The sequence below is a fragment of the Halichoerus grypus genome, chromosome 15, assembly GCF_964656455.1.
Source record: "Halichoerus grypus chromosome 15, mHalGry1.hap1.1, whole genome shotgun sequence".
In the NCBI taxonomy this organism is placed as follows: domain Eukaryota; kingdom Metazoa; phylum Chordata; class Mammalia; order Carnivora; family Phocidae; genus Halichoerus; species Halichoerus grypus.
Window position 1 is genome coordinate 48,469,381 of NC_135726.1, and position 23,237 is coordinate 48,492,617.

General features: G+C 50.7%; 1 protein-coding gene across 1 annotated transcript; it reads right to left on the reverse strand.

The window, feature by feature from the left end:
* Positions 1 to 2,936: 2,936 nt before the first annotated feature.
* Positions 2,937 to 13,561, reverse strand: LOC118537538 (cytochrome P450 2F5). The gene is made up of 9 exons (XM_036095025.2): positions 13,338 to 13,561; positions 13,081 to 13,243; positions 10,608 to 10,757; positions 7,564 to 7,724; positions 7,026 to 7,202; positions 6,268 to 6,409; positions 5,182 to 5,369; positions 4,437 to 4,578; positions 2,937 to 3,388 (listed from the first exon to the last, which is right to left on the reverse strand). Exons 1-9 carry the CDS (start codon positions 13,527 to 13,529, stop codon positions 3,207 to 3,209), a joined length of 1,497 nt encoding a protein of 498 aa, XP_035950918.2. The 5' UTR covers positions 13,530 to 13,561; the 3' UTR covers positions 2,937 to 3,206.
* Between the last annotated feature and the right edge of the window lie 9,676 nt (positions 13,562 to 23,237).

A 23,237-nucleotide genomic window follows, 5' to 3' on the forward strand; every position in this document is an offset into this window, starting at 1 on the left:
CATGCCCTTTAACCTCCCTGCCTGCCCTTTGGGTCTTGGGTGGTGCCCCCGCCCGGATACCTGGATACCCGGAGTGGGAGTGGTGGGAGAGGTGGGTGTCTCCAGGCTGCTCATATTGCAGATTCCCCAACCCAAGGTCTCCACCCAGCTCCCCAGCTCTGTCACTGTTGTGCCAGGTGCAGCCTGCCCTATTGGGCAGCTTTGTTGTGCTAGCATTCCATGTCAATACACCTGACCAACATGTGCACCCTACTGAGCCTTTGGGTCCTTGGGGTCCATCTTCCTTGACCCGTAGGTGTGCATTTCTGAATCCCCTGGCCACGTTTGGGCCCGTGACCCCCTGAATGCTGTACCCTATACTTCTGATTCCTAAATACATTTTTGACTTCCAAATACACTTCTAAAAACACCCCTGGTGACATACCCATTAGCCTGGCACTCCTGTGCCCTGTGCTTGTGATTCCTAGGGACAGGCGCCTGAGCCCCTGTCACTTCCATGCCCTTGCTCTTGGAACCGTGTATGCTGTACCAGTCCACTGTTCAGGAAGGCGACCCACCCTCCCGCAGGCCCCTGCCTGGCCGGATCCGGCCTTCCGCCAGGTGCCTGGCACAGGGCCCAGACCTGGGGAGAGGGTGGGGACGGCACAGCCTCTGGGACTGGCCTTGTCTCTGGGAGTGTCTCTCAGGGTCTCTGTCTCTCTCTGTTTGTCTTTGTTTCAGCTCTCAGCATCTTCCTCTGTGTTTCTTTGTTCATCTCTCTCTCTCTCTTTCCGCCTCTGTTTTACTCTGCTTCTGTTCCTGTTGGTATCCCTCTCAGTTCTCTTTCCCTTCATCTCCCTCTTTCACTTCATCTCCCCCTTCCCCGTCTCCCTGCCTCTGTCTCTGCCCTGGATCTCCCGACCTGTCAGGCTTTCTCCGTCCAGGAACCCTGGAGAGCTGCCCTCTCTGGGTCTCTTCAAGAGCAGGCGTTTGTCCTATTCGCTTCTGTGTCCCCGGCACTAAAACAGTGCTCAGCGCACAGTGGGTGCTCAGTAAATGTTTGTAGAGCCAATGCATGACTCTATCCCGATTTCTGTCTGTCTCTGTCTTTAACTCGGACTCTGTTTTCCTCCGTCTCTGTCTTTTGCCAGATCCTTGTGACCGTCTCTCTCCTTGTCTGTCTCTGTGTCTCACCTTTTACGGCTCCTGTCTCTCTAGTTCCCTTTTCCTTCTGCTCTCAGATCTCTGTCTCTCTTCATCTCTGTTCCTCTCAATTTCTAGCTCTGCTTTAGAATCTCCTTGTCTTCCTTCTCTCTGGGCATGTCTCTCCCTTCCTGTCCGTGCCTCCCTGTCTCTCTGTGTCTCTCCTAGTCTTTGGTTTTCAGGATCTCTCCTGTCTCTCTGCATCTCTCTGTCTCTCTCCATCTCTTTTTTAGTACTTCCATGTGTTTCTCTTTGCTGTCTCTTCATCTTTCTTCCTCAAGACCTCGGAGTCTCTCCCTCTCTCTCTCCCCCTCCGTGTCCCTGCCTGGGCCCTTGGGGCAGACTCTGTGGTTGGGCTGTGGTGAGAACAGCGTGGGGATTAAGGAGCCAACGCCTGGTGTGGGGACCGCCTATAAGTCTCAGCAGAGCATGTCCCAGTTTCTGGATGGCCTTGAGGAGACCCCGTTTAGGGTATGGTCATCCGGGCCACCTCCACCCATGGCTGGGGAGCCACCACCACCCTGCCTAACTCTGACTCCACGGAACCGAAGACGCCCCATTCATTGAGAAATGCTTCTGTCAGCAGGATGTCAGGCTGACAAATCCAGTCCCAGGTCAGGAGGCCCCGTGCCCGGGATTGCTATCCCCACCCCAAAGGGAGGAATTGCAAGACAAAGGAATAGTCTGAGTAGTCTTCCAGTGTCTTACTTCTCCCCTTCATAGCTCTTCCTCTCTGGACTTCTCTGGCCATTTCTGTTTCTTTATCACTCTCTCTCTTCTCTCTGTCTCCCCATTTCTCCATCCGTGTACCCCTCTGCGTCTCTGACTTGTGATGTGGAAGGGAGCAGTGTTGGAGTCTGAGTTCTGTTCCCAGCCCTGCCTGCTTCCGGCTATGTGATCTTGGCCAAATCATTTCACCTCTCCGAGTCTCTAAAAGTGTATAATGTGGGACGCTTGGGTGGCTCAATCGGTTGAGCGTCTGCCTTCGGCTCAGGTCATGATCCCGGGGTCCTAGGATGGAGCCCTGCGTCGGACTCCCTGCTCAGTGGGGAGTCTGTTTCTCCCTCTCCTCCTTGCTCGTGGTTTTTCTCACTGTCTCTCTCTCTCAAATAAATAAATAAAATCTTTTAAAAAGTGTATAATGGGGCGCCTGGGTGGCTCAGTTGGTTAAGCGACTGCCTTCGGCTCAGGTCATGATCCTGGAGTCCCTGGATCGAGTCCCACATCAGGCTCCCTGCTCGGCAGGGAGTCTGCTTCTCCCTCTGACCCTCCCCCCTCTCATGTGCTCTCTCTCATTCTCTCTCTCTCAAATAAATAAATAAAATTTAAAAAAAAAGTGTATAATGCTTCTTTGTCTTATAGGGAGATTTAAATGGGGGCATTTATAGTGAATAGGAAGCACTGTGTAAGTATTAGTGTTATTTCCCAGTCTCTGTGTCTCTGTCTCTGGGTCTGTCAAGTTCTCCCTGCTTCCATCTCCCATCTTGTATGGCACCCTGCATCTCTTGCAGACCCGTCCTGTGTATCTCTGGGCTTCTGTCTTTTTCTCTGTCTTGGTTTCTCTGCCTCTCTGTCGTCAGGCTGTCGTCCGGCCCTTACCCCAGGACACAATTTCTCCCAATTTCTAGCCACTCTAAGGGTGAAGGTAGAACTAGTCAGTTCGGTGTCTCCTTTGAGCCAGACCTTCCTTCTCCCCATCCTAGGGGGCTGCCCTCCTCCCTGTAATTCAGCCCAGGCAGGTTTGAATCTTTTATAAAGATACTTTATTAGAAAATTATAAAAACAGCCCCCAAAAGGGCGCGCGATAGAACGAGGCAAGCTCTTCTCCTTCCCCTTGCGTTTCTCTGCCTCTGGGGGCGCAGACCAGGTCAAGATGGGGGTTGGGGGCTGGGGAGGCGGCAGGCACACGTGCGGGGAAGCGAGCGTGAGGGCGATGGGATGGGGGCACAGCGGAACGAGCAGGTGACTGGGGCAGCCCCCGGCCGGCCTCCCCGCCCACCCGCGAATCTGGAAGGGCCGTGGCGTCAGCGCATGCGCAGGCACAGCTGGAAAGGCCGCGGTAAGTTGCCCAGCCCGGAGCTGAGCGGCGTCAGGTCGATGTCCTCGGGCGCCCCCAGCGGCTGCAGCGAGAAGCTCTGCAGGATGGCGGTGAGGTAGAGGAAGAGCTCCATGCGCGCCAGCGACTCGCCCAGGCACAGTCGGCGACCTGCGGGGGTGGGAGGGTGCGGAGGGGCGGCGAGATAAGATGGGGTGAGGGGCTCCAGTCGCAAATTCTCGGAGAAGAACATACGAAGCTAATGACTGGCGACGTCACAGAGCCACCCTTCTAAAGGTCTGGGAAAGATGCATTAAGTAAATCCGGGGCCAAAAAGGATCTGGCCGATACAAGGACAAGTTCATGGGTTCGAATTCTGACTCTGCCATTACTAGTTCTGTGATCTTGGGCAAGCCAGTTTCTGGGTATTTAAAATGGGGATGATAAAAAATAAAATAAAATAAAATAAAATAAAATAAAATAAATAAAATAAATGATAGTATTGCTTCATTAGGTTGCTGTGAATGCTAAATGCAGGTAAAGAAATGAGAATATAATGCCATGTAGGTCATACTGCGTGTCATATGTTACTCTAGGCACTATACTGATATTAATTAATTTAATCCTAACAATTCCAAGAGGTGGGCCTTGGAATTCTATCGATCATTCTCCATTTTATAGATGTGGAAGTTGAGGCACAGAGAGCTGAAGTAACATATTCAAGGCCATTATAGCTAGGAGACGACAGAGCTGGGGTCTTGCTGGAAAACCTCTTGGCCACCACTCTAATAGCTCTTCTTAAAAGTAGCGCCTGGCACACAGTAGGCAATATGGTAGGTGGCTTATTATTGTTATTCCTCCCTCCCCCTTTCTATTTCTGCTACTGGGTTAAACAGGAAAGATTTTTTTCAGCAGGATAAAGACCAAAGCCGAGGAAACTAGAACTGCTCACCTGCGCCACCCAGTGGGGAGACTGACGGTGACCGCTTCCAAGTTGAATTAATATCCTACTTCCCCCTCCTCCCTCCTCAAGGATTTTAGCCATTATCTGCCTATGGGAGCACAGTTGGGAGGGAAAACAAATGTCTCCGCACATCCAAAGCTGAGGATGCGGTGGGATGAAGAAACGAGAGGGTTTGGAGAGTGGAATGAGGAATGAGGAATGTAGGTAGGAATATGGGACCCCAAAGACCCTGACTCTTGTCCCCATGGCTCTCACCAGCTGAGAAAGGCATGAAGGCAGGGTTCTTCTTGAAGGACTGATTGGCATCCAGAAAATGCTCAGGGTTGAATTCCTGGGGCGTCAGGTAATGGCTGGGGTCATAGTGGACTGTGTTAAGGAGGGTGATGATATCCGTGCCCTGTGTGGGTGGGGAGGCAGAATCAGTAGGGGTAGAAGGTCTGGGAGATTCTCAAGCTGAAATCTCACTCCACAGGGCTGGAGGCCCCTGGAACTTGATAAAGGGGCATGGAGCCCAGGACTCCGAACAGGGATTCAGGAAATGTGTGTCGCTGTCTGGAGTTACACGTGATGGGTGCTGGAAGCTGTGTTGACAGGGATGGGGGGGTACCTCCCCTTGTCAGAGCAGATTTGGGGTTTCTGGGACTAGGGAGAGTTCTCTCAGAACAGTGTTTAGGCACAGCGGGTCCCCAAGATGAAGTCTTAGACCCTGGGGATGCTGGAGAGGGGTCCTAGGAAGGGGAGCTGTATTGGGCAAGGGGTCTGAGGTTCAGGTCAGGGTCCAGTCCATTATAGTACTGAATAGGCCCTGGGAAGGGGCTGAGGTTCTGGATTTAAGAGCTTCAGATGTCTGTTGCTAGGGCTTGGGATGCCAGTCACTAAGGCCCGGGGTACTGATGGCTAGGGCCTGGGATCCTCCTTGCTAGAGACCCGGATGCCATTCGCAAGTCTGGGATGCCTCTTCCTAGTGTGCCAGACGTCCATTGCCAGGTGCCCAGCACACCTTGGGTATCAGGAAGCCGCGAAAGGCTGTGTCCCGAGTGACGCGGTGGGGCAAGTTCATGGGGATGACGTCTGCGAAGCGCTGCACCTCGTGGATCACCGCGTCTGTATAAGGCATGGCCGCTCGGTCGTCCAGCGCCGGCAGCCGCGCGCGACCCACCACGCGGTCGATCTCCTCCTGTACGCGGGCTGGAGGTGGAAGGGGGAGCGTTAGTCAAGGGTACCAGTGGGCTCGACTGGGCTCCCAGTCGTGTGCATGTGTGCATGTGTGTGTGGGGGTCCAGCCTACGCTTCCCAGTAGGGACGCCGCTACAGAGATGCCTATGATGGTTAGCAGGAGCCTCGAAGGGAAGGGTTGGTTTGGGAGACGTAGGTGAGAGTGAAAATTAGGTTGGTGCCAGGGCTCCTAGGGGCGGGGTTGTGCGGGCGGGGCTTAGGGGCTGCCGGGAGTCCAGGTCCCGGATGGGACAGCGGGCGGGGTTCGAGGACCAGGCCGGATGGAGGGTGGGTCGAGTGGGTAGGCTGTACGAAAGCCCGGAGAGATCGGGGGTGGGGCAGGCGGTACGGATCCTAATAGACTCAGTGCTGGAGGCCAGGGTTCCGGGATCCGCCCAGAGGCGGGGTTTGGAGAGGTGGGGGGGTCCCAGACCGTGCTGTGTGGGCGGGCGGTCAGACAGCGAGGGTCAGACTGATGGTTCCTGGCTGGCCCTGTGGCTGAGGCTCGGGGCCAGGCTCTAGCCGACTGTTGAGATCGGGGCGCTGAGGCCGGACGCGTGCTGTGTGGTCAGGGTCAGGGGTGGGCCGCAAAGCAAGGCCACGAGGGCGGGGTCCAGGTTCCGGCCGACTGTGTGAACCGCGGGAGCCTGTGGATGGGGTCGGCCTCCGTGTGGGTTTGTGGGTTTGGCTGGGGGTCTCAGGCGTAAGCTGGAGGCCTGGGCTATCTGGCATGCTGGGCGGGGCCGTGCCCATTGGTTGTGGGCGGGGCTTAGAGGTAGGCGAGTTGAGGCTCGTGGGGCCCGAGTGCCCAGCAGGTGTGCCCCGCGGCCCTGTGTGCAGGATCTCCGAGCCAGGCTTGGGGCGCGCTCACCTTGCACTTTTGGGTACTTCATGAGCACTAGGAAGGCGTGGCGCAGCGTGGTGCCCACGGTCTCGGTGCCGCCAAAGAGCAGGTTATGTGTGGTCATCAGCAGGGTATCCATGTGGAAGTGACTGTGCGGGTCCTGCTTCTCCTGCGGGGGTTGAGGGGTGGGGATATGAGCCCGGGCCGGATCACTGACCACAGGCTCGGAGTCTGTGCGACCCGCTCCCCACAGATCTGCACGCCTCCTGCTGGGTGTGTCCGTTCAGTCCCTACCCTGTTTAACTTTCTTTCCTCGGGGAAGCTGGGGAGCGCGGAAGGGCCGGGTAGAGAAAATCTCAGCCGCAGGGCCCACGATTAACAGATCCTTAAGGACTTCTTAATGAGCTGTTAATTGGCGATGGGTCCCCTAGTGGCCAGGTGTTCCAACTTCACTCCCCAGATGTAGGGAGACCGGTCTCAAACCCGCTCAACCCGGGATCCTCGTTGGTTTGAGGCGGAGGGAAGCAGGTCAGACCAGAGATGCGACTTCCAGGCCAGGCTTACTTGTGCCATCTTTTTTTTTTTTTTTTTTTTTAAAGATTTTTATTTATTTATTTGAGAGAGAGAGAATGAGAGAGAACACATGAGAGGGGGGAGGGTCAGAGGGAGAAGCAGACTCCCTGCCGAGCAGGGAGCCCGATGTGGGACTCGATCCAGGGACTCCAGGATCATGACCTGAGCCGAAGGCAGTCGCTTAACCAACTGAGCCACCCAGGCGCCCTTACTTGTGCCATCTTGTTGAGAAAGCAATCGATGAAATCCCGGGGAGAGCTGGGGTCGAGGGAGTCCTGGTGGTCGCGGACGCTGCGGGCGATGAGGTCCTTCATGCACCCGTAGTTCTGGAAAAGGCGTCGGTGCGGCCCGGGTACCCAGTCCAGGAGGCTCGGAAAGATGTTGTACAACTGGGGATGAGGGAGAGTCGGAGGGGTTTGGAGGATCAGGTAGCGCGCGCGCGCGCGCGCGCGTGTGTGTGTGTGGAGGGGTTGCCAGCGAGGTCAGGGTGGAGCAGGTAGGCACGGGCGGGGTTTTGTGGGTCAGCTGGGTTCTGGAGAGACCGAGGTGGGGCGGGGGCCCTCGGTGTCTGTGGCAACTTGGTGGGGAGACTGACCTTGGCTAGACAGCTTAGGGCGATGCGGGGGCGGAGCCAGACGGGAAGGGGCGGGGCCAGGGAGGGTCCAACGCATCCTCTCCCCGCCCACTGTTTCCCGTTTCCCAGGACTGGATGAACCCCAACCCTGTCCCGCCCAACCTGGGCCTCCTGACCTCTCCCCAGGGGCCGCTCATGATTTGGAAGTTGTCACTGATGAGGCGGATAATGGTGAGCAGACGTTCATCGTCGTAGTCAAAGCGGCTGCCGAAGATCACAGAGCAGATAATGTTGGACACGGAGCGGCTGAGCACAAACGTGGGGTCGAAGGGCTTGCCTGCGAGTGAGGGGCGGAGGGGGTCAGGGGGCGCGTTGTGCAACACCCCAGACCCCGAGCGGCACTAGAGCGCACGACATCCAGCCCAACCATGCCAAAGGACTCGCAGCACAGAGCAAATGGTCTTGGCCACCTGACCTGCAGCGCAACACCCCGGGTCCTTGGCAACACGCCAGGCAGGACAGAACCCACAACATCCTTTGGCACAATGACAACACCACCAAACAACGGAACAGGCTATTCTTCACGATACAACACACAGCACACACCACACAAAACAACATACATACAATACACAACACAATACAATCGCGCATCAGGGTCTGCCAACACCACGACCTCACCCAGAAATGGCACAGCAACACGACACCTGACACCCAATGATCCGACGACGGAACAGATCACAGACAATAACGCATGAGGCATCACAACAACAGCATGGCCCGGAAACTGAGTCTGGAGTTAGGTCGACATAGTTTGGATTTTGGCTTGGCCGCTCAGTTTCGGTGTGGCCCCGGATGAGCCGACTTCCCTTCTCTGAGCCTTGGTTTTCTCGTCTGTAAAATGGGCTTGATGACAGTCTTCTCCTCATGGAGCTGTTGTAAGGAGTCAGTAAAAGTGTGACTGGCTAAGGGCCTGGCCCATCCTGAGCCTGTGTGAACCACGGTGGTGTGGTAGGCTGAATAGTGGCCCCCCCAAATATCCATGTCCTCCTCTCTAAGAGCCTGTGAACACGTGATTAAGTTAAGGATTTTTTTTTTTTTTTTAAGATTTTATTTATTTATTTGACAGAGAGAGAGACACAGCGAGAGAGGGAACACAGCAGAGGGAGTGGGAGAGGGAGAAGCAGGCTTCCCGCCGAGCAGGGAGCCCGATGCGGGGCTCGATCCCAGGACCCTGGAACCATGACCCGAGCCGAAGGCAGACGCTTAACGACTGAGCCACCCAGGCGCCCCTAAGTTAAGGATTTTGAGATGCGGAGATTATTCTGGTTTATCCACGTGGGCCTAATGTAATCACAAGGGAGGCAGAAGGGTCTGAGTAAGAAAAGGTGACGTGTTGGTGGGGAGAGAGGGAGAAAGAGAGAAGAGAGGGAGAGATTTTGGAAGATGCTATGTTGCTGGCTTTGAAGATAGGGGAAGGGGCCACAAGGCAAGGATGCTGGGCGCCTCTAGAGGCTGGAAAAGGCAAGGAAATGGATTCTCCCCTAGAGCTCCCAGAATGAGCCAGCCCTGCCAACCCATTTTAGTTTTATGGACTTCCAGAACTGTAAGAGAACAAATTTGTGTTGCTTTAAGTCACTAAGTTTGTGGCTTTTCTTTCTTTTTTTTTAAATAGCAGCCATAGGAAACTAACTCAGGCAGTCATTATTGCTTTATTTACATCATATCATTTAATCCCTGAAGCATCACTGGCCACATTTCCCCCCCTCAAAAGCCAGCAAGATTTGGAGATCAGGGTAGAGGGCTGTTTGCTTCTCTGCTTCAGTTTCTTCTCCTGTAAATTGGGGTTTATAATAGGATCTCCTTCACAAAGTTCTTGGAACAGTGCTGGTTACTTTTATTTTTATTTATTTTTATTTTTTAAGTAGGCTCCATGCCCAGCATGGAGCCCAATGCAGGGCTTGAACTCACGACCCTGAGATCAAGACCTGAGCTGAGATCAAGAGTCAGATGCCTAACCAACTGAGCTACTCAGGTGCCCTAAGTGTTGGTCATTTTTATTTTTTTTTCATGGGTGCGCAGCTTTGACCTGGGTTCACATCCCAGCTCTGCCACTTCCTGGGCACGTGACTTAAATCTTTCTGGGCCTCAGGTTTATCCTTGTAATAACTTCCCAGGGTTTCAGGGGAGGTGAGATGTGTTCATACATGTGAAGAGTTTAGTATAGTGCCTGGTCCCCAGGAAGCACTCAGTAAATGGGCATTAGTGTGTTGAGTATGGACCTTAGACACAGGTTTAAATCTTGGCTCCTCCACTGACTAGCTTTATTATTTCAAGCCAGTTAGTTGACCTTTCTGTGCCTCTGTTTCCTCATCTGCAAAATGGATCGTTCAGAGGCTTAAGGGGCTTATGCGTGAAAGTGTGCTTAACACAGGGCCCCACAAGTCGTGCGTTCTCAAGAGTGTCATCATCACCATCATCTTCCACCACAATTATACAAACTGCGTTCAAAATACCACACAGAGGGGCGCCTGGGTGGCTCAGTCGGTTAAGTGTCTGCCTTCCTCTCAGGTCATGATCCCGGAGTCGCCCTGATCGAGTCCCACGTGGGGCTCCCCGCTCAGCGGGGAGTCTGCTTCTCCCTCTGCCCCTCCCCCCTCTCATGCTTTTTCTCTCTCTCTCTCTCTCTCAAATACATAAATAAAATCTTTTATAAAAAATAAATAAAAAATAAATAAAAAATAAAAATCTTTCCTTTAAAAAAATACCACGCGGAGGGGGCATCTGGGTGGCTCAGTGGGTTAAGTGGTGGACTCCTGTTTTCTGCTCAGGTCATGATCTCAAGGTCAGGAGATCAAGCCCCGTGTGTGTCACCGCACTCAGCAGGGAGCCAGCTTGAAGATTCTCTCCTTCTGCCCCTCCCTGCCCACTCTCTCTCCCTCCCTCTCTCTCTCTGATAAATAAATCTTAAAAAAAAAACAAAAAAACACCACACAGAGACAGCAACAGAGAGGCCGCCGCATAACTTATCCGGTCACCATTACCTCAAGGAACACAGCACCGGAAGCCGATCCACCTCCAGGGGGCGCCACTCTTACTGCGGGCCAAGTGAGGAGCCTCCAGGGGTTTTGAGCTGGTGCCCACACTATCTGGCCAGTCCTGACTACTAAGTAGGATGGGTGTGAGTTAGGGGTTATCTACTGCGTTTGGGGACCCCAACCTTCAGTTTTCTTTAGCTCTGCCAGCAGGAAGCTGCCTTCCTCCAGGATCCGCTCCTCAATGCTCCTCTTTCCCATCCCGAAGTTCCGCAGAATCTGGACAGAGAACCTCCTCAGGACCTTCCACCGGTCCCCGTTGGAGAAGGCGATACCTGGAGAGAGGAGAGGGGCCAGCTCAACTGATGTACTTGTCCCCAAGACTACTGCCATCCGAGTCCCCTTTCCTGGTGTTTGCTGGGAGAGAGACTGAGAATTTGGAATCTACCCCCTCCCGGGAAGTCCTACATAACCCTCCAGGCTAGGTCAGGTGCCACCTCTGAGCTTCCATAGGGCTCTGGGCTTCCTCACCATAGTCTTAATCATTCTGCCTCTGTTTTCCTCAACACAGACCTGATCACTCTGGATTATCACAGTCTGGCCATCGGGCTATCTCCTTCTCTAAGCTGTGAAGGTGGGGGTGGGAGTGGAAGGAGGGAGGGGCTGTCTTGGTCACCACTGTGTCCCCAGCATTGCCAGCGCAGAGCTTACCACATGGGAGATGTTGGTGAATGCTTATTAATTAATGAAAGCACAAATAAGGGAGAAAGGAGAAATAAACACTGAGACATTGGGACTTCATCCAGGAACAAGACAGACCCTGTTCTCTTCTTTCCCTGGACTCAGGGTCTTTGCACAGGCTGGTCCTTCTTCCAGAACACTCTTCACCCTCTGTCTGCTCCTGACTGGTGATCTTCATCTTTTAGGTCTCAACTTAGAGGTCCCTTCCTCCAGGAAGCCCTTGCTGGCCCTCCCTCCCTGCCTGACTCAAGTGCTTCCTCTGGGCTCCCAAAGTTTCCCTGCATCCCCATCCCAGCCCTGACCACTGTAGGTGGTCATAGTCTGTTGATGGGACTACAGTAGGATAAGGTCTCCGATGTGTTTATCTCTGATTTCCCTGGAGCAAGCAGAGAACTAGATGCTGAAGAAGAAAAAAATCTCAGTGATTGCCTTGTATTGTCTGCATTATCTCATTGACTTGTAACAACTTTCTTGTGCTAGCTGACTCATGGTCAGAGAGAGGAAGCCACTTGTCCAAAGGTACATAGCCAGTAAGCAGCAGAACCCTGTTTTTTGTTACCCTCTGTACTATGTATTGAAGAATTAGATGGTAGCTATTTTTAGTAACAGATAATGTATATATCCAGATGTTCTCTGTGCAAAAGTAGCAAGGTGACTTTCTCAATTGCTCTGTGTCCACCTCCTTGCATTTGGTGTACGTGGACTGGTGAGGTCATAAGATCAAGCCCAGGAAGGGGACATGAAGGTGGAAAGTGTATTCAATACACAATAGTGGATTTTTGCCTTTAACCAGAGCTCTTTACTTCCAAATTCTGGAGCAGCTGGGACTCATCTAGTCAAGGGGACAGGGGGAGCCCTAGGGCTTCTTTAGGAGTAGAAGAATAGTCCAAGGTGCAAGCCTCCAAGATCTCCTTTTCAATCAGAGCAACTTTCTGCCAACTTACTCTCTCTCTCTCCTTTGTCATTTATTGGGCCCCGTCATATATGGCTTCTTTTGAATAAATGATTAATGTTAAAAAAAAAAAAAAGAAAACCCACAAGACTAGGTGATTTCCAAACCTAAGGAGGACAGGATATTGAGATAGAAGAGGTTTGGAGTTGATGTGAGTTGCTGGATGGGTGGATTTGGGTTTGGCTTTGGATGGGGATGACAATGGGCAATGGGGGGGGGGTTATGGGACTCAGGATAAAATTGGGTTTGAGGTTGCCGATGGGAATGGAGTTGTGTGGAATGGGAAGGACTGGTAGACTGGGGTTGAGATTGAGCTTGGGCTTGGGTAGATATGTGCCAGGGTTGGTTTTGGTGTTGGTAGTTTGATTAGGGTTGAAAATGGAACTGGGGACTGAAAACTTCAGTAGGTGATTGAGATAGAAGATAGGGCGGGGGAGAAAAATGATGGTGGAGTTCAGTTTGACTGAAGGGTTAGGATGGGGTTGATAACAGATTTTCAAGTGGAGACTGGGAGAGGGTTCATAATGGAAATGGAGGGAGGGAGATGAATCAGCGTTGCAGATACAGATGAAGTTGATTTTGGAATGGGGAACATGGAGGTAAGGTTGATGAGGACTGGGTTGAGGTGGGCAATGTGGGCTGGGCCAGATAATTTGGCCACTTGACTGAGATGGAAATTTGATGATGTGGTTAGGCTAGAGGTAGGGATTGGGATGAGAATGGGGTTGGAGTTGGATGGAGGTGGGGATTGGTGTGGAAGTGCATTTCAAGATGGTGGTGGGATGTGGGGATAGGGAAGGTGAAACAGACTACCTAGACTAGCACTGTCTGGTGCCATCCTAGCTGGTGTAATTGGTGAGATCAGTGGCCCTGAGTATCACTAAAATTGGGAGGACAGTCCCCCACCCATACCCCCTCCCTCAGTGTGGAATGAGTTGGGGTGGAGAAGATGGGGGCAGGCTTACCATTGCCCTTAGTGAAGTTGAAAAAGACAGGGTAGTCACCACGGCCACTAAAATCCTCCCCTTGGTCCACAAGGGCCTCCTTCACAGCTTGGTATCCGCTGAGGACAACCACGCGCCTGGGCCCCAGGTGCACTGTGTACACCGAGCCATACTCCTTGCTCAGCTGGGAGTAGGAAGACAGACGTCACAGGGGGGTCTGGGGCCCTGAGACCCCTCCCCCAGTTACTCCCCCCTCCTCCAAGCCTAGGTCCTTGCACCTTGGTGAGAGAGGTCAGCATGTCTTGGGAGCGCAGCTGCAGCAGGTTTCCCAGGAATGGGAGAGGCCTGGGGCCTGGAGGCAGCCGGTCCTTGCCCTTGGAACTGAGGATCAGGAACAGACAGGTGAGAGCCAGGAGCCCGAGCAAGATGGCTATGCTCAGACTGTCCATGATGAAAGCAGCTGCAAGCATCTGGGGGGCAGAGTGGGAAAGGGCAGGACTGGGAAGGGAGTGGGATCCCTTCACTCCGCATCTCCTGGGACTTGCCTTCCCCAGGCCCTAGAAGTGAGGGCAGGTGAAGAAAAGAAAGGACGTAGGGAGAGTCAGGGACAGGGAAAGGCCGGGGATTGAGGGAAGAGAAGTGGAGAGGAGGGGAGGGAGAGAGAGAGGACATGGAGACAGGCAGAGACAGTCAAAATACAGTGAGACTGACAGTAAGAGAGACAGCAACAGACAGAGACAGACAGAGAGACAGAGAGAGACACATGGAAATAATGAGGGATGTGGAAAAACCAAGTGAGATATCTGAGTATTTGTAGATGTCCGCCTATCATCTATCTGTCTGTCTATCATCATCTATCATGAGACCGAATCTCACACAGAGACAGTGATAAGAGATAGAGACACATGGGTAGAGACAGACAAATGAAGACACAGAGCTAGAGAAAGACAGAAGGCAGAGATGGAGAGACAGAGAGACACATACTTCCTGAGAGACATACAGACGGACATTGAAAGAGAAAGAGCAGGAAAGAGAGACAGAGCTAAACAGAGACTGAGGGAGAGAGAGAGAGAGTGACACAAAAGAGAGATGCACTGAGACAGACACACAGACACACACACGGAACATTAGACAGAGACACGCAGAGACAGAGACCAAGACAGACTGGAGACAGGGAAGGGGACAGAAGCAGAAGCGGAAGTGGAGGGAAAAGAACCAGGGGTTCTGACCCCAGGGGCTCAGTCCACAGAGAGATGCCACCTTCTGGGTAAAGCACCAGCACCGAGGTCCTGGTGCCCAGCCCCCCTGCGGGCTCTAAAACACATATCAAATGAATGAACACAGAGCCAGAGAAAGCCCCAGAAAGACAAGCCCAGGGGCCTTGAGAACCCTCGAGGAGGTGACAAGGGAGATCCCAGCCAGTCTTAGCGACAGATGAAGCCGGTGACCCCTATCTTGAGAGCCATCCTCCTCTGTGACCTGCACCTTGTCCTTTACCTGCTGAGCGGAGGTGTGATCTGCTCCAGTTCTGTGCCCTGCAGCTCTGGGTATGCCTGAGGGCTGGAGGCTGCTCTTAAATCATCTCTGTCCACACCCCCTGCCCCCCCCCCTCCACGCCGTTTTCCCAATGACTTTTAATCCCTTCTATTTTCTTGCCTTACCTTACTAATGGCTTGGGGCTCGCAGCCAGCTGGAGTGATGCCTCGGCTGGGTACCACTCCTTGGGAGCCCTCCAGTGGCCTCTTTGAGGCTGACCTCAGCTCTCCTTACTGTGCTCAGTAGTGGCCATTTGCCCTGCAGTAGGCAAAATCTTTTCCATTTTTTTCTTTAAAGATTTTATTTATTTATTTGAGGGGGGATGCGTGAGTGAGGAGAGGGGGAGGGAGAGGGAGTATCTGAAGCGGGCTCCACGCCCAGAGTGAGCTTGACACTGGGCTCCATCTCATGACCCTGAGATCATGACCTGAGCCAAAATCAAGAATCAGAGGCTTAACCAACTGAGCCACCCAGGTGCCCCAAAATTTTCCTTTTTTTTGCCATTTGGGGTCCTGAGTCTGGTTTTGGGTCTGATCTGGGGTTTCGGGGCTTGGCAAAATGAGCCAGGGATTGGGGCAGGGTCTTTTTGGTGTGTGGGGCACTTGGCTCTATTTCTCTGGGTTCAAGTTGATTTCTGCCCCTGACTGGTCACATGACCCCAGGCAAGTTCCTTTCTGTTCTGGGCTGGAGTTCTCCCATTCTCTGTCTCTCGTGGTTTGTCTCTGAAATTCTGTGTGTCTCACTTTGCTTCTGCCTCTGAAACTTTTTGTCTCTCTTTATGTCTCTGTCTCTCTCGTCCTCCCACCCTCTGCGTCTCTGGGTCTCTCATCTCTGTCCTGTCTCTAATTCTCTCTGTGCTTTTTCTCTTTCTCTCTGACTCCTTCTCCCTGTAAGTCTTTCTCAGTCATCGTCTCTTCCTGACTCTCTGGGAGTCTCTCTCTTTCTGTCTCTCACACCTCCATGAGTCAGACTACAGTGAAGTGGGCTGAGGTTGAGGGAGGATTTGGGGGAAGTGCAGGAGAATGGACCTCAGGTTTGGGTTTGTGGTTGTTTTTTTTTTTAAGATTTTATTTTATTTTAGAGAGAGGGCAGAGAGAGCGTGAGTGGGGCAGGGAGGGGCAGAGGGAGAGGGAGAAAAAGAATCCCAAGCAGGCTCCACGCTTAGCGTGGAGCCCAATGTGGGGCTCGATCTCACGACCCTGAGATCACGATCTGAGCCAAAATCAAGAGTCACACACTTAACTGACCGAGCCACCCAGGCACCCCTAAAGATTTTATTTTTAAGTAATCTCTATACTCAACATGGAGCTCGAACTCATAACCCTGAGATCAAGAGTCTCATGCTCTCCCAATCGAGCCACCCGGCACCCCCGGACCTCAGATTTCAATGACTCCCCTGCTGCCTTCTGCCTACACAGTCTTCCCCCTGCTCTCCTCAGCCCGCACCAACTGTATCTGCTCCGGGTTACTGCCCCAGACACTGGCCAGGTCAGAAGGGCAGGTTGTAGGGGCGCCTGGGTGGCTCAGTTGTTAAGCATCTGCCTTTGGCTCAGGTCATGGTCCCAGGGTCCTGGGATCGAGCCCCGCATCCGACTCCCTGCTCGGCGGGAAGCCTGCTTCTCCCTCTCCCACTCCTCCTGTTTGTGTTCCCTCTCTCGCTGTGTCTCTCTCTGTCAAATAAATAAATAAATCTTAAAAAAAAAAAAGGCTAAAAAAAAAAAAAGAAGGGCAGGTTGCAAAAGCATGGATCTAGGCTAGGACTCCAGTGCTAGGAGTTAGGGTAGGGGAGAGAGCCCCTGAGGTCAAGGCTCAGGGAGGCTAGGTGGAAGTGTGGGTGTCCCCAAAGGTCCGTGGGTAAACACTGTGTTTGCCTTTCCCATGGAGGCAAGGGAGGAAGTGCTTGAAGATCCTGGGAAACCTGACACCCCAGGTCCTAGGCACGTGGCAGGATGGAGGTGGGGCCCGTGCTGTTGTGTAAGTCCCAGAGAGGCTGGTTAGGGGTGGGTCCTGGAAGAGGGGTGAAGGCTTGATTGTAGGATTATATATCTCAAGTTTCCCTTGGCATCTACTCCTACTTCTGGGGGAGGGGGCAGAACTGGATCCATCTGAAGCCTGTAAGTTACTTTTCACTGACCCTAGAACTGAGTTGAGAGGGTCTGGATGGGGCTGCCTCACTGGGGAACTTGGCATTCATGAGAAGGGTTTTTTTTTTTTTTTTAAGATTTTATTTATTTATTTAATTGACAGAGAGAGAGAGAGAGACAGCGTGAGAGGGAACACAAGCAGGGGGAGTGGGAGAGGGAGAAGCAGGCTTCCGGCCGAGCAGGGAGCCCAATGAGGGGCTCGATCCCAGGACTCCGGGATCATGACCTGAGCTGAGGCAGTCGCTTAACCAACTGAGCCACCCAGGAGCCCCATGAGAAGGGGTTTTAAGGCGCTTTGAGTTCTTCTTGTAGTCTGACTTGCTCTCCTGCTACAGAGAAAATGTTAGGTAGGGAGGGCTGTGTTGTAGGGTTTCAGACACTTAAATGACTGAGACACCCAGGCATCCCTAGAGCTGCTGATTGATTAAATGAATGAAATGAATTTCCCGTCATATGCTTTCTAAGTACCTCTAGCTTGGAGGTCAAGGAATAGGGAGAGTTTGGGGAGAGATGTCCAGGCACAGGCTTTATCATCATGCCGTGGGAGGGAACTCCTTATAGGCTCCAAGTTCCTCTGCACGGTCGATGAGACTTTTTTTCAGAACCTCTAACCTGGACAGCACCCTTCAGTGTTGGAGGGCTCATGAACTGCTCTGCACAGAAGCCATACTGGATGCTATGTGTTGGGGAGTGAGGATGGGGGACACCAAGGGACACAGCTCTGGATTTTCAAGGGAATCAGAAGTTGGGAGGATTTGGTTAGGAGATAAGCCTTGTCTAATATCATGTGAAACAAGATTTTTTAAAAATCTACCTTCTAAGAATATACAATGGTGAAAAGACAGTCTTCAATAAATGGTGCTGGATCCCAACTACTGGACAGCTACATGCAAACAAATGAAACTGGACCACTTTCTTACACCATACACAAAAATAAACTCAAAATGGATTAAGACCCGAACTTAAGACCCGAAATCATAAAACTCCTGGAAGGAAACATAGGCAGTAATCTCTTTGATATCTGCTTTAGCAATATTTTTCTAGATATATCTCCTAAGACAAGGGAAACAAAAGCAAAATAAACTATTGAGACTATACCAAAATAAAAAACTTTTGCACAGCGAAGAAAACCAACAAAACAGCGCAGAAAATCAACAAAGCAAAAAGGCAACCTACTGTATAGGAAAAGATATTTGCAAATGATATATCTGATAAGGGGTTAATATCCAAAATATATAAAGTACTTATACAACTGAACACCAAAAAAGCAAACAATCTGATAAAAAAAATGGGCAGGGGGCTTGAATAGACATTTTTCCAAAGAAGACAACCAGATGACCAATAGACACATGAAAAGAGGCTCAGCATCACTCGTCGTCAGGGAAATGCAAATCAAAACCACAATGATGGGGGCCTGACCAGCTCAGCTGGAAGAACACGTGACTCTTGATCTTAGGGTTGTGAGTTCGAGCCCCATGTTGGGTGTAGACATTACTTAAATAAATAAAACTTAAAAAAAAAAAAAACAGACCCATAAACACAGAGAACACACACAGAGAGAACAGATGGTTCCCAGAGCAGGGAGGGGGAAGGGCTAAATGGGTGAAGGCGGGGGGTAGAGCCTTCCAGTTATAAGTCATGGGGATGAAAGGTACAGCATAGGGAATATAGCGAATGGTATCACAAAAGCACAATAGCTTTGTTTGGTGACAGATGGGAGCTACACTTGTGGTGAACGTAGCATAACATATAGAATTGTCCAATCGCTATGTGGTACCCCTAAACTAATGTCACATTGTGTGCCAACTACACTTCAATAAAAAAAATAATCTGCATGGGGCACCTGGGTGGCTTAGTCAGTTAAGCGTCTGCCGTAGGCTCAGGTCATGATCCCAGAGTCCTGGGATCGAGTCCCATGTCGGTCTCCCAGCTCAGTGGGGAGACTGCTTCTTCCTCTCCCTCTTCCTGCCTCTCCCCGTGCTTGTACTCTCTCTGTCTCTCTCTCAAATGAATAAATAAAACCTTAAAAAAATAATAAAAAAAAAATAAAACCCCAGTCTTCAAGTTAAAAAAAAAAAATCTGCATGCTGGGTTTAGCTCCACAGATTGCCTTCTCTGTTCTTCAAACTCATCTGCATGGCTCACTCCTTCATTCAGATCCCTAATCAAATTCTCTTCCTCCCAGAAGCCTTTCTGATCATCTTATGGGAAACAGGCGCCTTCATCCCTCTGCAGCCATGAATTGCTGTATCTTCTTGGGGCGCTCACTGCTCCCTGACATTTAGAATATATGTGTGTTTATCTATTTACAGCCTCTGCCCTCCTGGAAAGTGATAAGAGTGTCCACAGTGCTTGACTCATAGTAGGTGCTCAAGGAATGTTTAGTGAACCAACAGACATTAGAGAGGCGTGGACTCTGGAATCAGACAGACTTGGGCATGAGTACCAGCTCTACCTTGTCCTTTCTGTGTGTCCTGGATAAGTGAGCCACAGTGACCTCAACTGACAAATGGGGTATTGGTCTCTGCACCATCAGGCTGTTGAGAGAACTCTGTGAACTTAAGCATGTCATGCTTGGCAGAGCTCCTGACAGTGTAAAAACCTGGTATCTGAGAACTAACTGTTCTTAATGTCCTTCCTGGACCTCCCAAAGCCCAGGTAAAGGCGCCCAGATATCTTCTTTCCAGGTGGGGCACTGATGGAAAGGGGGGTGGTGGCGAGAATCCCAAACAAGAGGCTGAGGTGGTTTGAGGCAGTATCGGCTTACAGCTGGCTTGTGCCCCAGTCCTGACCCTTTCCTGAGTTAGTGGCAGGTGAGGGCAGGGCAGCGGTGCAGCAAAATGAAAGTTCCTGTTCTACCCAGGGTCAATCCAGCTCCGAGAGCCCCTGGCCATCCCAGGAAAGGTTAAGAGGGGGTTTGAATCATTACATTTTAGAACCTGAGAATCCCAAACCCACTTGATTAACATGAATACCTGGATTCCTGCAGAAAAAGAAGCAATTGCTCCCACATCCAACAAATCCTTTGCTGAGATTACTTCCTATCTGTCTGCATGGTGGAAGGCTTGGTGGTACTCTCTCCTCCTCCTCTGTTCCTGGGCACAAGGAGCTCCCCGCAGAAAAGAACAGTCACATCCCTCCAGAGCCTTCTCCATTTCAACCCTGGGGACTCACAGACACTCCTGCTCATTATCCCTTCAGCCTCCCTTTGGCATGCAAAGGGTCAAGGGCAGTGGGAACGTGGCTTCCTTGTTCAGTCCCAGACCTGGAGAGTTGGCCCGGGGTTTGGGGTTCAAAGCAAAGATGGGGGAGCTGAGGAAGTAAAGACAGACTTAAGGACCTAGGGATTTGAGTGGAGCAGAAGGGGATGAACCCTCTCTCCTCCCACAGGCACATCAATGCAGGTGAGAACACAGCATTAACCCGTTCCCCTAGAAAGAGCCATTAGTGGAGAATAAGTAAGAGATTGGAGAATAAGCCAAGGAGAAACATGTGGAAGAAGGTTACAGGCAGAATCAAACAACCACAGATATTCCATATCAGTGGGACAGATAACACTGGGGGGAGAACCCTTGAAGGACTTGGAGGAGGGGCTAGCTTTATGAGGAGAAGACATTGAGAAGCTGCAAGCACAGGAGCTCTGGAGAAGAGCTGCCTGGGAAGAAGGGGCAAGAATCAGAGAAGCACAACTAGAAGACACTGGGAGGGGAGTTCTCACACGGGATGGGGTGTGGGGGGCAGGCAAAGACAGACTCCCAGGGGAGGAAGATCCCAGAGGTGAGAGTGACGGACAGACAGAGAAGGTCAGAAGGATTGTCCTATTGTCTGCTGGGCTGATGGTGGCTGCCCACTTTAGATGGGGCACCTGCTCTCGGCCCCCAGTCCCCTCCCAGCCCAAATCTCTTGCTGGTGACCTGGGGGCATTTGAGTGTAGGGGACGGTAGGTATTAAAGGGCATTGAATGCCAGGCTGAGGAGCTCAGACTTTGTTTCCTAGGTCCTGGAACACGGTTGCTGAGTGATGAGCCCCATTGCACCCAGTGCCTGACTCCCAGTTTACTAAAGACGAGACTAAGGACCTCCTGGCTGAGAGCTGAGGCAGAGACCCCCAGGCTGTCTGTGATCAGAGAAGGAAGGAGAGGAGTTTACCAGGGAATAACTGAGTGGTACAATTGGGACAATCACTCCATCTGAACTGGTCTCCATAATAGAGGACACTGTCATTTTCCACCTGTATCATTGTACATCCCTCTTCCTGCCTCTAGCCGGTCCTCACCTTCTCGATGGAGCCAGAGTAATCTCTCTCAAAATCACCATGTCTTTAGTTCATTCATTAATCGAGTCAACAAATATTTTTTTTTTTTAAGATTTTATTTATTTATTTGAGAGAGAGAGAATGAGAGAGAGCGAGTACATGAGGGGGGGGAGGGTCAGAGGGAGAAGCAGACTCCCTGCCGAGCAGGGAGCCCGATGCGGGACTCGATCCAGGGACTCCAGGATCATGACCTGAGCCGAAGGCAGTCGCTTAACCAACTGAGCCACCCAGGTGCCCTCGAGTCAACAAATATTAATCGAACATCAATAAGTATAGGCACTGGAGATAGAGCAAAGAATAAAACAAACAAAAATGCCCTGCTCTCACGGAGTTGACATTTTAGCTGGGTTACCTCCCATGCACAGCTGTGAGTGTTTCCCTAGGACCAATGGCTAGAGCCGGGATTGCTGGCTTGGACCTGGCATTGCCAAACTGCTCTGCAAAGCAGCTGAACTAATTTATACTCCCACCAACAGTATATAAAGAAAGATTCCTGTGTTGTCATTCAATCCTCGATCCCATCAGTTATAAAATTTTGCTAATCCAATGAGTGTGAAATTCTATCCCGCTTTCATTTACTTTTCTCCAATTGGCCAGCTGCTGAGTTGAGTGTGGGTGTTGGCCATTCAGTTTCCTGGACTGAGGACTGCCTCTGAATATCTTTTTTTTTTTTCCTTATTGGTTTATAGGAGTTTATTTTTAGTCTGATCACTAATTCTTGGTTGGAAGGCCCCAGCCCCTTCGGAGGGCTCAGCCCCTGGCTGGGTCAGGCCCTCCTGGGATGATCTTACTTTATGATTAACCTCAAGATCAATGGATTTAGTACTCTATTACAACTGGAAAATCCCTTTTGTCATATAATGTAACGTAGTCATGGGAGTGACATACTATCCTATTCACACGTCCCACCCACACCCAAGGGAAAGAGATTATATGAAGGTATGCGTCCTTGGGGGATCATTTTTAGAATTCTGCTTACCACACTTATTACAAGAAGTTAAATGATTTTTTTCTTCTTAAAGGAGGAGTGTTTGATTTCATAGATTCTCTCTACAGTTTTTGTTGTTGTTTTGTGCTTCATTCATTGCTGCTATTAAGTTTATTATTTCTTTCCCTTTCCCTTTGAGAACAGATTTCTCTGTTGTTTTTTATTTTTCCTATATTGGATGCTAAACTCCTTAATTTGCAGTTTTCCTATTTCACACATAAGCACTTCTCTTGAAAGTCTGCTTTACCTGCCTCCTCTAAGTGTTGAGATATAGATTCAGCTGTAAACATTTTAAATTTCCAACGTGATTTCTACTCGGTTCGTCCATTATAGAGCAGTATGCTTCAACATTTCTAAGCATTTTGGTGTTTGATCTTCTCTTTATTGTTGATGATTTCTTTCTCTCTTTCTCTCTCTCTTTCTGCATTGCAAACAGACTGTATTGTCTATGATATCATTTCCTCAACATTTATAAACATTTATGTCTTGGCCTGGTTTGTGGCTAATATTTATAAAACCTCACATGTGATCGAAAGGAATGAGGATTCACAAATGAAGAGTTTAGGGATCTACAGTGGTTAATTGGATCAACCTAATTATCTTTTTCAAATATTCTATACCTTTATTAATTTTTTTATCTGTTTGATTTATCAAACTTACTGCTGGGGTAAGTTACAGTCTTGTAATTTAGAGCTATATTGTCATATGTCAGGATTTGTATATTTTCTTGGTGCATCGTTCCTTTTATCACAATATTCCTGTTGCTCCTAATAATTCTGTTAAAATAAAAAACAAGTGGAGACCAGCCTTGAAAACACCCTGACCAGACAAAACCAGTGCAGTCATTAAAAACTAAGCTTCATGTAGCTTATGTTGGAAGATTAACTTGACCTGGATCATTTCTTGCTTATGCTTCTGGAAATGATGTGCAAAACTTGACCTGTTTCCGAAGGTTGATATAAGGTAACCACTGACCAATAATGAAGAAAATCTTCATGGGCGCCTGGGTGGCTCAGTCAGTTGAGCATCTGCCTTCGGCTCAGGTCGTGATCTCAGGTCCTGGGATCGAGCCCCACATCAGGGCTCCCTGCTTAGTGGGGAGTCTGCTTCTCCCTCTGCCCCTCCCCCAGCTTATGCTCTTTCTTTCTCAAATAAATAAATAAAATCTTAAAAAAAAGAAAACTTTCAATCGTTTA

What these genes read in the sequence shown, in the direction of transcription:
- LOC118537538 (XM_036095025.2), bottom strand. Translation starts at nt 13,529, where the DNA reads ATGCTTGCAGCTGCTTTCATCATGGACAGTCTGAGCATAGCCATCTTG. An exon ending in TGAGCGGCCCCTGGGGAGAG is followed by an intron (nt 7,203 to 7,563) that starts GTCAGGAGGCCC and finishes CCTCATCCCCAG; the next exon opens with TTGTACAACATCTTTCCGAG. An exon ending in GCGGCTTCCTGATACCCAAG is followed by an intron (nt 4,579 to 5,181) that starts GTGTGCTGGGCA and finishes CCACCCACACAG; the next exon opens with GGCACGGATATCATCACCCT.